The 18,721-nt window shown below is 39.8% G+C and overlaps 2 protein-coding genes and 1 long non-coding RNA gene across 7 annotated transcripts in view; 1 reads left to right on the top strand and 2 right to left on the bottom strand.

Annotated features, from left to right (window-relative positions):
* LOC145453615 (uncharacterized) overlaps positions 1 to 18,721 on the bottom strand; it is a 371,639-nt gene that overhangs the window by 185,273 nt on the left and 167,645 nt on the right. The gene's annotated exons all lie outside the window — the stretch shown is intronic.
* LOC145433579 (uncharacterized) lies at positions 7,123 to 8,453 on the top strand. Its single transcript, XR_013913142.1, has 2 exons — positions 7,123 to 7,724; positions 8,200 to 8,453. It is a non-coding gene; the product is annotated as an uncharacterized LOC145433579 (long non-coding RNA).
* LOC145437185 (putative methyltransferase DDB_G0268948) lies at positions 14,353 to 15,960 on the bottom strand. The gene has a single exon (XM_080314378.1). The coding sequence runs from the start codon at positions 15,730 to 15,732 to the stop codon at positions 14,809 to 14,811; it is 924 nt and encodes a 307-aa protein (XP_080170504.1). The 5' UTR covers positions 15,733 to 15,960; the 3' UTR covers positions 14,353 to 14,808.

Raw genomic sequence — 18,721 nt, 5'->3', positions numbered from 1 at the left:
TGACGATGTACGTAAATAAAGAATATGATACAAAATATTTGCTACGGCATTGGTTGTTGGTAACAGACTTTCGGATCCATCCAAACCAGAACAGCTCTTACGGTGAAAACACTTTCCCTTTCCAGCGAATAATATATCCCGCAAAGCTATCAAAAATTATTGGAGTTCAACACATGTACCCGACTATATTAAGTCAATAACACCATCGCAACCGCTTTTTCGGTGCGGTTCCAAGTTGCGGTCATAGAAATAGGAATGGGAACAGAAGTTGTGACGAGCTAATTGAGAAATGGGAATAGGACTCTTCGTCATTGCAATTCCTGTCTATTCGATACGGAGCTGCATTGAATTTACTCTACCAAATTAAATCAGAATACGCGATCCATGTTAGTGGTCCTGATTTTACTCAATGAATAGGGCTGCTGATGAAACAAGAAAATTATTCAGAATATTAAACCAAGACCGAAAAATAACCATATGAAATTTAAATTAACTGTGACTTTTGTTGATTCGACAATTCTGACGGTTACGATTCGCAATATTGTCGCGCAAATTGTACTTTATCATCATATGCAATATGCAAATGCATAGTTGAGGCATATGATTTACATATACCCTTTATTTTCATTGCAATCATTAGGGAGCCATATAAAAATTTCAAAAGTAACATACATGTTTCGAATAGCTCGAATTAGCTCATCTGTGCGTGTACCAAATTTCAGGAGATTTGGAGAGGTAGTGGTGGGAACATCGGTTGTCTGTGCAGGGAATTGCCCACCCGTTTAAATTTTTAATTTTAAGATAATCTAAATTATTTTAGGCAATCTCGACCACTATAATTCCGAATCTTCTCGTGACATTTAAAGCAAGTATTCGAGCATTTATACTTCGCCAGTAACGAAGTACTTGTGAATCGGACACGGCCGGAGGACTACATGTTGCCTACCACCGGTGATGACACATGATGTTTCGTGATGTGGTATTAATCTCTTTTCACGCATTACACTTCCACGTAACTTTATAAACAACATTTTCATGATTTTACACTATAAGATAAGCAAGACATTATCCATTTTTCATTGAATGTTTTAACATGTTGCTATTCCAAAACAATCATCACCGTCTTGTACACCACTCTAATTTTGATGTCGTCGGAATCCCGATCCTGCATCGACCAGGTATTTTTCACAGCTTCGACGAGTTCAGCCAGTGGATTTAAGCTGTTTTCACGCAATTTTTGATGGAACGGAAGGGTATGATAGAAGCGAGACCATGAGCCAAGAGTCCACAGGGAACCAGGCGCAAATTCCAGCTCATTTATCTCTCTGCTTTTCTTTTCCCAGCTGATCGCGTCAAATTGCGTTCGATGGAGCTCATGTGTGTGAAAGGTCGGGTGCAACATTTCTCTCGCCTTTTCCAATAGCTGTCGAATCATCATTTTTACCGGTCCCTCTATTATGGGTAGAGCGTCATCTTCAGCCGACAGTATTTTTGATATCTGGTGCCGGTAAAATAGTGCGACACCACCTGGTTTTAGCACTCGTTTGCATTCGGGAATGAACTTCTCGAGGTCGGCTTGGTGTACAACAAACATGGCTGTAATAACGTCCACAGAATTATCTTCAATAGGCAGTTTTTCCGCATTTGTTACTTTAAACTCAATGTCTGAATTGTCGCTATCGAAAGCAATGGCGTACGATATCATAGGAGCACTTGCGTCTACTCCGATCGTATGGTCAAAGTTTTTCGCCAACAATCTGGTTAATTTGCCACTGCCACATCCCACATCAAGTAGGCATGCGGACCGTTGACGTACTTTCCCTAATTGCTTAAGTCGCTCAATGACAATCCGAACCGGAATATCCATCAAGGCACGTGGTCTACTTTGAATGTAATTCTGCACCGTTTCCTCCCTGTTGAATGCATCTTCATGTATAACTTTCGATGGAGCGGACATAGCTATGATAGGATTATAATAAACTTTGAATATAGATAATATTACGACTATGGTAATAGTTGGCGCAGGGCAAAACCGGGAGCTGGAGGGATTTGAGTAGAATCGAGTACAAACGAGGATTATTCACGCATGCGTCATAACAGTATCGGTGGTGTGGGAAGTCAGCTTATGTTCTAGGAATGGTGTGAGTGTGAGGTTCACGTTCGCGTTCTGTGTACGAACCTGATAAATTTGGAGGTTTCCGTTTACAAAGCAGCTTTGGTAAGTTCTGCAAGGTGAACCTTTTTCATATATTACTATTCTTCACGTCAATATCTTTGGTTAAAATTCTTTGTATTTCAACTTCGGACCAATCTGCGTATGGCGCTTGCAGCATGAAAAAAAATTCACAACACTATATGAACATGCATCTTGCCAATTTAAAAAAAAGTTATTAGCTTTGTTAAAAAAGTTTGCTCGAAATATTCAGCTTTTTGCTTGACGCGAAATCACACAGCATCAAGAATGAATTAGACTACACGAAGTGAGTCAGCGAATAGTGCTTCTTCTACCAAGGAATGGGTCGTTGTCTAATGTAAAAAATCTACAGGCGTGCGGGATCCATCTTGATATGTTTATTATATCATAGGCGTCTGATTGGGGCGTTCGTTAATGTATAACCTGTTTATTAGGAAGTATCTGTAGCAAGAAGGCCCGTATAGAAATCACTTTTCACTATGATCAAAAGCAATAGCGATAGCAAGCAATAGCAATAGTCTGACGCCTCACGAATACATATAGCGGTCTAGTCTATAGACCGTTAAGGCGTAGGCTTATATTAACTTACAAGTCTCCATTGAAATTGTTGGCAAAGCGACAGAACATTTTGATTTTATGGAATTATTATAGCATATGATCGGTCATGTTGGTACACATTTGGTGATGCCTAAAAAGTCAGCATGTAGGCCTACTTCAGCATTGTGGCATAATGTGACCTGAGCCGTCGCTAGGTCTCGTATGCATTATAACATAAATATATTACTTTTCGGTAATGTAGGATTGGAATTACCAATATGACGTCAAGTCATAGGTTCGTGTTCGCATTCGCGTTTCATAGAATCTTACAAAAAGGTTCGCGTTCACACAAACCAGAACTTTTAGGGGTTCACACCATCCCTATTATGTACCATTCGTTTAACTCTATCTAGTTCTACGCAAGTGTACCAACCCCACCGGCGTTAAAACATGTACTATTTACTATATCGACTTCTGACCTGATGTGTATCTACAATACGATAGCAATGCTTCAAAGTTCAAAATCGAGAACTCATTATTATAAGAAAGGCCATGATAACATATATATAACTTAATAATTAATTAACACTGTCTGAGAATCGACAATCACAATCTTAACTTTTCTAACTATCAGAGGTGGTCAAAGTAGTCAAGAAAGCTACTCAAGTAGAAGTAGAAGTAGCGAGGAAAAAACTCTACTCAAGTACGAGTAGAAGTACTTCTTCCATAAGCAACCTGAAACTACTTGAAGTAGAAGTAGAATTGGCTAACTTCAAATCTACTCAAGTAAGTAGCTGTGAAAACGATCGTAATTCGTTCGCATGGCTTGTAAATAGGTGCAGATTGAGCTATGCGAAAGGTGACGAGCTTGATGCATACAAAGAGGTATTCAATTTTCGACAGCATAAGCATTAGTCCGCGTCATAGGATGAAAACAATAGTATTGATATGAAAATGCGATACTAATCTTCTATTTAATCGAACAGCACGATTTAGAAAATATCATGGTATGGCGCACTCCCCCATATTATAAGGCCCGTAGTTTAGTCGAAGAGCAATACGTAGAAGTTGTATAGGATACGGTGTAAACACTTTGCGCGATTAGCAAACGTTAATAAAAAATACAGTGTACCGTAAAAATGCCATATTGTGTAGCTTTATTTCCGGAAATTAAAGGCACTTGCTTTTATACCTCAACGTGTATGTTATCCAGACAAAAGAACTGATGTTAATTGAAACTCAAAGTGTATGATACTGGAAATTGAAAGTGAAATATAAAGACTATTTCTAAAAGTGAAAAATGTATTTCATGTCTTTATCCAGAAATTTTTAAAGGTGGTATGCTAAAACAGCTCCAAAACTAAAAAGAAAGTCAGAGTCCACTTTTCCAGATTAGGACACGCCATGGACTGCTAGATTACGATACGATAAGTAAATGCTAGATTGCGAACATCAGTTTCCAGCGTTATGATGAGCCATATATACAGTGATTTCATATCGGCGAAGGGTGACACAATGCGGTGTGAACGGAACCACGCCAACCCTCTACCTAATATATATTCACCGATACTTTCGTGAAATCATACTGGCTACGCCTTATACACTGAGCGCGAAGCGCGAAGAAAATTCTGGGCTTTACTCAACTTTTATGAAAATTGAATGTAGATACTCCGTGAAAACAGCCCCGAAATTGCCCAGGCTATTATCCTGATTGGAGGATTAAACTACTTCTACTTGACAAACTGAAAATAGCGAAAAGAAAGTAAGTAAGTAAGTAAGTAGTAAGTCGGCAGTTACGGAAAAATAAGAAGAATATCGGTCTGGTGTAAATGACCAATTGACCATAGTAGTCGACAAACACCATGAATACCCCCCCCCCAAAAAAAAAAACATAAAAAAGTAAGTAGATCACAAAATATTACGAAGTAGAAGTGGAAGTAGCTAAAATCAGACCTACTTGAGTGAGTACCAGAAGTAGAGAACGAAACTACTTGAGTACTTCGAAAAGGTAGCAGTACTTCGTTACTGACCACCTCTACTAACTATTGCTGACCAGAAGACAAATTTCAGGTAACGTAGTAAGATGTAACCTAGCACCTGTTCTCCTGCATAGTAATGCCTGGCCGATATCCTTTGACTTGATGCCACCACAATTCATAGAATCATATATAAATACATTGTTTGATTAACCAAATTTGTTTCTGATTTCCTAGAATAGGCATTCATTTTACTGTATGATCTACTCAGCGAAATTTCATTTCGTGGTGGTGCCCTGTTGCTGTATTCAAGTATGTTACACAACAAACTTGGTGAAACGGCTAAACTAATGCGCGCCATGGCCAAGTGATGCGCTTTTTTGTCATCTCAGTACATCGATGTATGAGAGGGAGATTGCAAGGGAAGCCGGCCAATCCCCAAATGTTATGGATATATCGCAAATTAATTACACTGACCAGCAAAAAATTCATCATGGAATGTAAGAACGATTTTGTGAAAGGGGAGATGTGGTACCGATGAAACACTGGGACCGAAAATACATTTATACTTTAATAATTAATTACCAAAGTTCGAGAATCGAAAAGCACAATCTTAACTTTCTAACCATTGCTGACTAGAAGACAAAATTCATGTAACGTAGTAAGATGTAACCTTGCACCTGTTCTCCTGCATAGCAATGCCTGGCCGATATCTGTTGACTTGATGCCACCACAATTCATAGAATGACATACAAATAGGCCTACATTGTTTGAATAACCCAATTTGCTTTATGATTTCATAGAATTGGCATTCATTCTAGTGTATGATTTGCTCAGCAAAATTTCATTTCGTGATGGTTTCCTGTTGTTGTGACCTATTTAGATATGTTACACAAAAGACTTGGTGAAAGGCCTTATGCACGCCATGGCGAAGTAGTGCGTTTTTTTGTCATCTCAGTACAGTGGTGTAGGAGAGTGGGTTACGAGGGATGCGGGCGCATCCCCAAATGTTATGAATATGTCGCGAATTGATTACACTGGCCAGCAAAAAAAATTCATCATGGAATGTAAGAACGATTTTAGGGTAGCGGCGATGTGATCCCGATGAGACACTGGGACCGAAAAACTTGAAAAATTATCCATGATAAACGTATTATTACACTCCGCGAATTTGTCTTCAGATGCATGTTAGCAGAATCTTTCCTCACACGCAAAAAACGTCGACCTGCATGAGTCGGTGTGTGTGTCATAACTGCCGCAAAAATCAACCATCTGTTCTACTATAAACCATGCAACGAAATGAAGGACGGCGGTCGGTCATTAGATAATTTAGCTTAACAAATCATTACGGGGTCTCCATGTCTGCTTTTCTCTGATTAATCAACGTATTGTATAGTCAAAGAACCCAACGCATGCAATATGGGGTACAAGGAAATATGATTTTAAATATGCTATTAACCGCCACTTTGTATTGCCATTATGTAACTTGTTATCGAACTTGTGGGATTAGGTTAGTCTGGTACATTTCACTAAATGACTTGAAGGTAGGGAATTTGCGCTAATATCGGAAAATCTATTATATTAGACCAGGGCGGGCAACCTATGACCAATGTTCCCTCTAAGCTGCGCACGTGCGCAAATGCGCAGTGCTTTCACGGTCTCTGCGCACAGAAAATCTAAGTTGCGCACAAAAAATCCGAAATGATGACCTTTTTTTGGTCGTTACGCACTGTTTTCCAAGGCTCTGCGCAGTGAGTTGGTGAGCGTGCGCAGACCCGTCAAAAATTAGAGGGAACATTGCCTATGACCCGCAGATAGTTCCCGGTCGTTTATGATAATGTGATCCACGGGTCTATATACATTTGCGAGCACACATTTTCGACCATCAACATTGCTTAGAGACAAAGCTGCGTTCAAATTTAACCGACGTTCACGCGCATCAATTACTAAGAGTTTCTACGTCCGTCATGCAGCCAGAGTCCAAAGAACTTGTTGATACTGTTTCCGGTCTCCACACTGTAACAAATCTGGTAGATTTACTGGGAAATCTCTGTAAATTTTACCAAGAATTACCGGCCGCAGCCAATTACTGTGCGTAGGTTGTCATTTTACATTTTGATATGTAACATTACCTTAATATAGCTGTAAAGTAAGTTACCAGAATTTCTTCGCAAAATTACTGACAGTTACTCGTTACTGCAGTTTACCGGGCTATTGGCAAAATTGATTAGCTTCAAAATCGCTGCAGCCAATGTATACGTAGAACTGAATGTTACTGATATATCATTCTAGAGGTGATTTGACCTGATTGAACCTCGTTTGCGAGACTGGGGTCTGTCATACCGAAATTGTTGGCCCTAGTATCAATTAAGCTTAGTAGGGTACAAGAAATAACTGACAATCGTAGCTAATGTGGTACACCGTAGCCATATTATATTATAAGGCAATGGCTGTACGGTCAGTCTCGCTGGTTACATTCGTTGTCACGGATAAGGCTGATAAGTTAGAAAATTAGTTCAGGATGTGTAATATTGCTCGGGGAAACTAGAAATATCAGCACCGCATACTCAGCTGACCACTTGTTAATGGCGGACAAGGCGACCTGTAATAGGTTACAGGTGACTGCTTTTTCTGAGATTCGTAGTAAACAACCAACGCACAACTGTGACATCACAACCAGCGTCTGGTTAGGTAAGTACAGTAAGTAGTGAACAACACATGGAATATATATCAATTTATACGAAATTAGATGAAAAAAGGGACTACATGCAATGATAAATGTTTCTGTATGGAAAAAACGACCCAGATCAAACATTATAACGTGGCCAGTAAATATTATTGGTGTCATGTGTCAGCGGATGAATACCATTTATTTCGAAATCGTTCGAGTGTCGTCTGGCCAGTGGCCATTAGTGAGATTTGAGCAAAGGGTGGAGCGAAGCTTGTTGTGCTTGAAGAAAGTGGACACGGTCGTTAAAAATTCCTAGGAATGCTGAATGGAATACGCATCTTAAAAGGTAATACAGTACTACATAGTATTCGTTACCGTGAATATCTGACTCTGCACACCAGCCCTCGATGACTTAGATTTCATGATTGATATATTTCATTCGCCGCATTCTCTGTTCTATTTTGGGATATTTGTCGACTTATATAGTGACCACATACTCCGCTGCGGAGGGGTTGAAACTGTTGGCTTGGTAATGTCATTTTCGGGCCATAGCATAGATATGTTTTCATCCGCTGCTGGATTTGTTTGCCACACATGCCACCTTAAATTAGGAACCTTTTGCTTCAATACAGAGATAAAGTCATGAATCTCTGCTATGTCATGTAAAAGGCGGAGCCGTCATCACACAATGTGCCAATACCGGTACTTCAAAACATGTTATAGTTTTGTTAGCCTATTTGTCTTAGTCTTTATAATGTCATGTCCACTGTCCAGGTTAGGAACTTTGCTTTATATACGACTTACGCATGAATTCTTTTTAGTGGAACTGCAAGATACTACTTACACAGAAGGAATGAGAACGAGAAAAAGAAACAATTGGAAATTTGGCCGGTGGTGGAATTAATTCCCGTTTTCTCGAGACCACTCGTGTTACTGCATGTCTCCTAAAGAAGAATTAGACCTCTAGCAGCAATATTGTTTCAACGATAACCACTTCATCGTGATATCATGAATGAATATACAGTTTGTTCCAATGTCGTTTTGGAAATGTGAAGAAAATGTTGCGATATTTTTGCATCGGGTTGCTTTGCGATATGTATGATGTACGTGAATTTACAAGCTGATATGTAATCCTGATTTACAGGGACAGCATGTAAGTAGGTAGGCGGTAAAATGACAGTCTCGATCGCAAATGTACAGGAGAACATGTAGATTAGATATACCGGAGGTGACTGTAACATTACAGTCTGGCGTGTAAAGTGAGATTACCGGACGAGTGTAAGTTAAATTTACATTGACTAACGGTAATGTTAGATTACCACGAAATGTCTGGCTACCGTGCTTCCAAACATTTCGCGGTAAATCGAGGTTTTTATTTTTTACAGTGCATGCTTTAACCCAAAAGTTTAAATTGAATACGATAAATTCCTTCTATAAGTGGCTAAATACGCAAGTAATGTTTCCGAACAAACTTTCGAGCAAATAGTTTTTGAAATCAGCAAGGTGCATTCACGTGTAGTGCTGAATTTCTTTTCGTGCTGCCAGCGTCATGCGGAGAGTGATCCGAAGTTGAAATGCAAGAATGTCAACCAAAGACGTTATATTGACGTGAAATTGTATCACATGAAAAAGGTTCACAGTGCAGAACCTACCAAGGTTCGTTTGTGAACGCGAACCGCCAAATTCCAGTGTTTCACACACAAAACGCGAACGTGAACCTCGGGTTGACACCGTCCCTACCGCCAAGTACTTCTTTCTCCCATATCCGGCCCGCTGACTAGAGAGGTTGTCCAGTGTCCACCCCAGTATTGAACTGATAATAATGAAAAATCATCAACAGCCAATCTTTGTCATCCTAAATTTCAAGATTTTGAGTTTCTGAGCTCCTCAACCCTCACTTCAGGATATATCCTTGATCCGGGGATTATCAACGAAAAACTCAAATAGTTCCGCTTCTACTAGTCGGAATTGACTCAAATTTGTTTTGCATCGTCTTTGAAGACAGCTCAACAATTTCATGGGGTTGACAGAAAAATTTGAGAATTTTTTTTTTTTAATTTTTAATAATAAATTAAAAATTTCAATTAAGGATTGCACGGCCTTTACTGGTTGGAATTGAGTCAAATTTGGCGTGCATCGTTTTCTTGGACAACCTGACGATTTAGTCACTAGGCGAGTGAGATTTGGAAAAAAAAGTTATTTTTGAACAACCCTACTGTTCATACTTCATGACGACTCGTCTCATCCATCACAAGAATAATGATGTCAGCCGCTATGAAAATCTATTAAATACAATTTTCATAAATATGATGGGAAGTGGAAACTTATCAAAGAGCCATATGTTATCATCAAAAGAACCATATATGGCAAACTAGCCATAGCCTGATCTATGTGATGATGCATCACTTCCAAACCCTTTACCAAATTCCGGGCACGCATTTCTTCACTGTTTCGGTTTTCGGTGTTTCTATGATGTTGTACTTGAAAATGTTAGTCTAGAGCTGTGTCTTACAATACCACAGTTGTTTATAGTTACGACTTCCATAGGAAAAGTGCAGTTTTCAAATTTTATGTTGACGACAACCACCTTTACCTCATTTCCTCGCGGAACCTCTGAGCAGTCGCTGCCACGCGGTTGGAAACTACTGGTTCAGTCATTCCATTAACCAGGATATTGCTCATGAGCTATGCCAAGTTGAGGATGAATGAAAACAACCAGCAGTGCTCCGAGATTCATCCGACTGATTCTTAGGTATAGCTGTTTAGAAATATGTACCACAATGGATTATTCATGGCCATCATGATTTCAGGTTGATCAATCAATCATAGCGTATAGCAGTGAGCTTAATGCTTCTCACGCAGTCCCTTATTAATATTAGTCGCATTATCAATAATAATAATCGATTATCGCCCGATCATATTTTCATCTGCCCAAGACACATACACACAATACACGATGCCATATACAAGACACAATGCGATGCAATGAACATATAGGAATACGCCGAAACGACCAAATTGTGGTCTCTTAATCTAGCATCCACCTCGGCCTAGTGCCCGATGTTACAGTCTTTCGATGTTGAACTGTCTTCGTCGGCCATTTTAGTAGACGCTCACCACTACGCTATCATTCACCAATTTCACAGCAATCGATATCCAATATCCATAGTGTCTACTCGCTCTGTTTCCTTCCGTATCGGCCCGAATTATCCTACTCGTGCTCATTGCTCAAGTCATTGTTGGTGTAGCTTTGCACGAGATTTCGTTTCCTGCATTGATTAGCCATTGCGAAAAATTCTTCGAAACTGATCCGAGTGACAAACATCGCGTCGAGTGTGTGCTATGAGTTTGTGCTATGAACTCGAATGACAGTGGTCGTGATTCAGAAACCGACAAGACGTTTATGTCGGAGAGGAAAAGGCACCTCGTCGTCGTGTAGAAATGATGGGGCATTTCATAGCTAGTGTGTTTCATGACTGTGTTGGATGTGTTTGGTTTTGGATCGTTCTCATTCGGCAACGAGATCACGTCGAGATTTTCGGAATCGAACCAGCCATGAACGACCTGCAAGTAATCGCCAATCTTCTCGGTTGACTGGCTAGTGCGCTTAGGCAATTATCGATACCCTCAATGACTTCCGAAAATATAGATCGCAGATTTAGGATTATTTTCGCTTCGACATTCGGGTCTTTGTCCTTGTTTTGTTGCGTTTTAGTGAAATGCTTTGTGTGTGGCAGGCCGCCTGTTTGCGAACATGGTGAACTGCTTGATGATCCCGCAGCAGTAATCGAAAAAAATCCTTTCATGCAGCCATCATCGACTTACAGCCTGAAAAGAGAGCTGAAAGATGTCGCAGTTCTATTCAATTAGTACCCAAAATACGAACTAGAACCACGATATTTTACTTGACGGTTGCTGTAAAAAACGTTGGAAAATGTTATTTTTACTTGCTATCTCAATAACGACTTCAGTCGCTCGCTATATGCAGGACCATCAGAACTTGTTCATGGTGCGAACTTGAGATAAGGTTCTGGTTCTTCTGGTTCTGATGAACACGATCTTTGCTAAAAGGTTCGATATGAGTTGAAATTTTAACATGAATCTATGACGTCACGCTGCCAATAACAACACATTTTCCGCAATGTTATAAATGTGTGTGTCTACGTACAATACCTGAAGAAGAAAGTAATTTCTTTGTGGCGAGATAGCGCAGTGGTATAATCCTCGGCTGCAACATCAACACGTTGCGGTTTGTTAGTCCGACTGAGGTCGACTTCCGAATTCCTATACCTATGTGTGGAGGTTTATCTAGGCCAGGGGTGGGCAACCTTTTTGCTATTAACGGCGGCATCTCGATTACTTATGTAGCCTACGGCAGCAATCCTGTGCATAAGCCGTAATCAACTAACTGGGCGTCAAATACCCATGTTATACTGTCCATGTCCATCTCAGTTGAACTCCACACTTATCTACATTCTCTTATCGGCTTACTATACATACCGAAATCGCAAGTGGCCATGTTTTGACGAATTACCGGGAAAGCTAATGGCCGCGCAAAGCGCGAAAATTTTTTCAGATTCACAAATGAATTTCGTCATTATTATTGGTGTACTCACATATTGCAATCAACTATTTATCCTTTATCAGCCCATGTGATCAGATCCACTGGTGGAGTTATTGGAGGTAGTGTCTTCGAAAAGTTAGGGCAATTTACACATGATGATGCATCTATGGGTGGACTAAGTGGTATTGGTCACTTTCTTCAATGCTATTATTTCCTGACCTCCCATCAAGATTGTCGTCAGGCTTAGCGGAAATATATTGGAATCGTCTGAACCAGTGGTTCCCAACCTCTTTGGGTGTCGGGACAGCATTTCAAACTTCGGAGTACGACTGGAGCCGCATGAAAACACTCGAGTATAGGCTACTTATAACGAAAATTTAAACGTAGCTAGCCTACCTCTGCTCTCACCATCCAGCTAATTCAAAAGCATGCACATATTGCACATGGACTGCTATAGATTCTATATCGGTTATTATAGCATTGATACAAGCAAATTGGCGAGTAGGCTACTATTATGTCGTGATGTGATAGCTCTTCAAACATTCCTGCACTTTATGCAGAAGTTTGCGGGAATAACACGATGAGAAATATTGAACTTATTGCAATTTATACTTGTCTATAAGTCTTTATTTTGATGTTAGTAAAATTGTGTCGAAATTTACTCCTCACAGATACGATATATAAAGAGGTCTATGACCAGCAGAACTGAAGATACGTCGTTGTCTGACGGTTATTCATCCATGCGTTTGACGACAGTCTGCCAGAATTCTCTTTCTCGGTTTTCATAAACGGCCTTGGACGGCTTTAGACATAACTAATATACCCCATTTTAGCATTCGCATACATTAATTTTCTATAGCTACTCATAGAAACGATCAACAACTATCTATTATATTCTTGTGGCATATTTAGAGGTCAATCAGAGCCGCAAGAAGGTTATCTCGGATGAGCCGCATGTGGCTCTGAGAGCGGCGGTTGGGAATCACTAGAAACGTACCAGAAACAAAATCTATTTCGTGGTAAGCACACTATACCAAGTGGGTATTTCTACATGGGGCGCATCATTCTTATCAGCTGTTCGTGTCTGTGCTATGGGGCTCAGATTGCAAAGGGAACTACTATGAAGTATAGCATTGAATCGCGCGCAGCGCGAAGAAAATTTGAAGATTATTTAATATTCAATTTATCAAAAATTCAATTTGCCCGTCGACGGCCGCGCACACATACCAATTACATTACGTGTCACGGCCGCACAAAATTCCTTCTGCGGCCGCAGGTTGCCCATGCACCCCTGATCTAGGTTAATCCTCGTCATCTCATCCGCGTAAGCGGTGTCTTACAAAAAGCCTGGAAGTGGGTCTTGCTATAAGTCGACAATTACGGAATAAAAATGAAAAATATCGGCCTGGTGTAAATGACCATAGTACTCAACAAACACCATGAATACCACAAAGAACTTCAACAACAAAGTAATTTTCACAGTAACTCAATAACATCAGATCCCCATTGTGCTGTTCTAAAATATATTGGTAACTCAATGAATTCATCCTATTGCAATTTGATGGTGTTTTGAAGTGATAAAGTGCCAACATTTGTACTAGATTCAGAGTATTTCAGTGGGTGGATGTTTCAAAATAAGTTAGAAAAGCTTTTTTTGCGTGCTATCTCGGTCACGACTTCATTCGCTCGCCGTGCAGTACCGTCAGAACTTCGGCTTGAACATGAACTTTCAGCTATGTCTGGTTGTGCTCTCCTAATTCTTCATATTTCAGTTACTCGGAATTTGAATTGATCCAGCGTTTTGCAACATATGAAATTACTCATCTTTACTCAAGTCTTGTCAAAACATTGAAATGAAGCCTGGTACTTTTTTCCAAGCAAAGCTACTTCGTAAGGACAGACAGTTCACACCAAAAATTAAGTAAAGTATTACAATTATAACATTATGTGGGAAAACGCCTAATCTACATACATGAGGGCAATTTTTTTTAAATTTATCTTGTTTTTTTTAATGTCAAAAACGTCAAAATAATAATTTTGAGTGCAAAATCACTGAGTTTTTTTGCTAAAAAACACGCCCTATTAATCAGTGGTGACGATAAACCGACATTACAAATGAGGAGTGACACAGCGACATATTGTTTTCTTCCCGAGCACAAACGCCTGCAATACGGCGACTGATACTGCCAACACCAACGAAGTCAGTATGCACACTGATTGCGGTTTATGTTCACACTTTCACCCGATTCACTCAACTAAATTAAATCAGAGTACGCGATCCATGTTAATATTCCTGATTTTACTCTTAGATTCATAGGGCTGCTGAGAAGACAAGAAAACTATTGAGAATATTAATCCAAGACCGAAGACGAACCATCTGGAATTGAAATTTACTGTGAATTTTGTCGATTCGACAATTTCGACAGTTACGATTCGCAATATTGTCACGCAAATTGTACTTTATCATCAAATGCAATATGCAAATGCATATAGTAGAGGCGTACGAGATACATTGGCCCTATATTTTTAATCGCAATTTATAAGGATTCATGTCAAAATGTCAAAAGTAATATACATGTTTCGAATAACGACACCCGTTTAATTACTTTTTTTAATTTCAAGACAATTTAAATATTTTTCGGCGATCTTGACCACTATAATTCTGAAGCTTCTCGTGATCTTTAAATAAAGTAATCGAGGTTTTACCTCGCCGGTAACGAGCTCCTTGTGAACCGTACCCGTTCGAAGGACAACAGGTTGCTTACCACCAGTTTGAATGATGAGTTGATGACAAATGATGTTTCCTGATGTGGTATTCATCTCATTTCACGCAATACACTTCCACGTAACTTTTTAATCAACATTTTCACAATTTCACACTTTGAGATGAGCAAGAGATTCCCAATTTACAATGGAATGTTTTAACATATTGCCATTTCAAAAGAATCATCACCGTCGTGTACACCACTCTAATTTTGATGTCGTCGGAATCCCTATCCTGCATCGACCAGGTATTTTTCACAGCTTGCACGAGTTCAGTAAGTGGATTCACGCCGTTTTTACCCGCTTTTTGATAAAACGGAAGATTATGATAGAAGCGAGACCATGAGCCAAGAGTCCATACGGAATCAGGCGCAAATTCCAGCTCATTTATTTCTCTACTTTTCTCTTCCCAGATGATTGCGTCAAATTGCGTTTGATATAGCTCATATTGGTGGAAGCTCGGGTGCGACATTTCTCTCGCTTTTTCCAATAGCTTTCGAATCATCACTTTTACCGGCCCGTCTATTACGGGTAGAGCGTCATTTTCAGCCGGCAGTATTTTTGATATCTGATGCCGGTAAAATATTGCGACGCCGCTTGGTTTCAGCACTCGTTTGCATTCGGGAATGAACTTCTCGAGGTCGGCGTAGTGTAGAACAAACATGGCTGTAATCACGTCGACAGAACTATCTTCAATAGGCAGTTTTTCCGCATTTGCAACTTTAAACTCAACGTCTGAAATGTCATTATCGAATGCGATGGCGTACGATATCATAGGTGCACTCGGGTCTACTCCGATCGTATGGTGAAAGTTCTTCGCCAACAATCTGCTTGATTCGTCACTTCCACACCCCACATCAAGTAAGCATCCAGACCGTTGATCTACTTTCCCTAATAGCTTGAGCCGCTCAATGATGAGCCGAACCGGAATATCTACCAAAGCACGCGGTCTACTTTGAATGAAATTTTGCGCCGTATTCTCCATGTTGAAGGCATCTTCGGGTATAACCTTCGATGGAGCGGACATATAGCTATGATGGGATGATGATAAACTTTACTTTGAGTTTAGATATTACTACGACTATGGTAATAGTTGGCGCTGGGAAAAATCGAGAGCTTGAGTGATTTGAATTGGCTTCGAGTACATTAGAGGATTCGAAGATTACTCACGGTTACGTCATAACAGTATCGGCGATGTGGAAAGTCAACTTTATAGCCTACTAGGGATGGTGTGACTGTTACGTTCATGTTAGCGTTCTGTGTGTGAACCTGAGAAATTTGGAGGTACGCGTTCACAAATAAACCTTGGTATGTTCTGCACTGTGAACCTTTTCTTTGCATTACAATTTTTCACGTCATTATAACATCTTTGGTTAAAATTCTTTGCATTTCAATTTCGGACCAATCTCTAGATTGCACTGGCAGCATGAAAAGAAATTCACAGCACTAACGAACATGCACCTTGCCAATTTCAAAAAAAGTTAATAGCTTTGTGGAAAAAGGTTTGCTCGAAATATTCAGCTTTTTTCTTCGCGCGCAATCACGCAATATCAAGAATGAAATAGACTGCATGTAGTTTGTCAGCTAATTGTGCGTATTCAACCAATCATTTTCACGTCAATGAAATTGATATAAGTATGGATCGATTTCCCATGTAAAAACTCTACTGACGCATGGGATCCATCCTGATATGAATGTTATATCATAAAATCCAAATCCCTCCGATTGGGGTGCTGGCTAATGCGTATCCTGATTATGAGGGGGTATCTGTAGCGAGCAGGCCTACAAAGAAACCGGTTTTCACTCTAACCAATAGCAGTAGCAATAGCAATCAGTAGCAATATTCTAAGGCCACCTTAAGAAAGCATTGGCCGGTGTAGTCTAGCTGGACCGTTAAGGCGTAAGCTTATATTACCTTGCAAGTCCTCATTGAAATTGTTGGCAAGGCGACGGAAGAGTTTGATTTTATGGAATTATTATAGCATTTTATCGTTCCAGTTGGTACACATTAGATGATGCTTAAAAAGTCAGCAATCAGCATGTAGGCCTACTTCAGCGATGTGGCATAATGTGACCTGAGTTGTCGCTACGTATCTTATACTTTGTAACATCAATATATTACTTGAAGGAAATGTAGGATTGGAATCATCACTATGTCATAGGCTCGTGTTCACGTTAGCGTTCATATGGAATCTTACAAAAAGGTTGGTGTTCACACAAACCAGAACCTTTAGGGGTTCACACCATCCCTACTATGTACCACTGGTTTGACTCTGGTTCTATGCACGTGTACCAACCCCACCGGTGTTGAAACATTTGCTACTTACTAAATAGACTTCTGACCTGATGTGTATCTACAATACGATAGAAATGCTGCAAAGTTCAAAATCGAGAACTCATGAGTATAAGAACGACCATGAAAACATTTATACCTGAATAAATAATTATTATTATACGTGAATCGAAAAGCACAATCTTAACTTTCTAACTATTGCTGACTAGAAGACAAAATTCATGTAACGTAGTCAGATGTAACCTTGCACTTGTTCTTCTGTATAGTAATGCCTGGCCGATATCATTCGACTTGATGTCACCACAATTCATAGAATGACATACAAATTCATTGCGTGATCAACCAAATTTGTTTCATGATTTCCTAGAATTGGCATTCATTCTATTGTATGATTTACTCAGCGAAATTTCATATTGTGGTGGTTTCCTGTTGTTGTGTTCAGATAAGTTACACAGAAAACTTGGTGAAAGGCCTAGTGGTGCGTTTTTTGCCATCTCAGTGCAGTGGTGTATGAGAGTGGGTTGCGAGTGATGCGGGCGCATCCTCAGGTGTTATGAATATGTCGCGATTTTATTACACTGGCCAGCAAAAAAATTCATCATGGAATTGTATGAACGATTTTAGGGTAGCGGAGATGTGGTACCGATGAGACACTTGGACCGGAAATACTTAAATAATTATTCATGATAATCCCATGATTACACTCTGTGAATTTGTTCAAACGCATGCTAGCATAATATTTCCTCACAAGCAAAAAACTTCGACCTTCGTGAGTCGGTGTGTGTGGATATAACGGCCGCACAAATCAACCATCAGTCCGACTTTAGACCATGCAACGTAATGAAGAACTGCGATTAAGCATTGGACAATTTAGATTAGCTAATCCTACAGGCGTCGCCATGTCTACTTTTCTTCGGTTAATCAACGTATTGTAAAATCCAAGAATTCAAGGCATGCAATAGTGGGTACAAGGAAATATGACATTAGATAAGGTATTGAGAGCGACTTTGCTATTGCCATTACATACCTTCTTGTCGAACTTCGGGATTAGGTTTGTCCGATGTATTCCACTAAATCACTTGAAGGTAGATAATTTGAGCTTTTATCGGATAATCTATTATATTGGACCAGGTGCGGCGGCATCCCGCCCGCGACGGGATTTTGAACTGCCCACAGATAGTTTCCGGTCTTACAAAATGTGGTCCGCGCGTCTACATACATTTGAGAGCAAACATTTTCGAACATCAACAATACGTAAAAAAGCTGTGTTCAAATTTAACCGGCGTTCACGTTTTTAACGCAGAGCGAATGTTTGTTAATGTTATACTTGTGTAATCTGACTCCAGAAGGTTACTTGTAGCATTCGTTGCGCATATCTTCCCTTCGACGAACCGGCGTCCACGCCAGTGGTTGGCTCTGGCTGACGTACCACGAAGCCTGTCTAGCACACGTGTATTGGAAGATCACATGGACGAATATTTTGTTTCTGTCTCCACGACTTGTAAATTTATTGAATCAACGTACGGCGGCATAACGGTACTTCCGAATCATGAAAATTGAATAATGTATACGTTTTATTACACGCATATATATATATATATCATAGCCACGAGGGATTATTTTCCTAAAAACATCGTACGATTTATTTCCCTTATCTCTATGTCACACGATGACTAGGTATCACAAATATCTTATCGGGGTTTCACTTCAGGGAATTAGGTAA

Source organism: Botryllus schlosseri, chromosome 1, assembly GCF_051294905.1.
Source record: "Botryllus schlosseri isolate E-star chromosome 1, Bs_hap1, whole genome shotgun sequence".
NCBI classification, from domain to species: Eukaryota; Metazoa; Chordata; class Ascidiacea; order Stolidobranchia; family Styelidae; genus Botryllus; species Botryllus schlosseri.
This window is presented reverse-complemented; position numbering and strand designations above follow the sequence as displayed.

Coding starts and splice junctions, on each gene's coding strand:
- LOC145437185 (XM_080314378.1), bottom strand. CDS start 15,732: ATGTCCGCTCCATCGAAGGTTATACCCGAAGATGCCTTCAACATGGAG.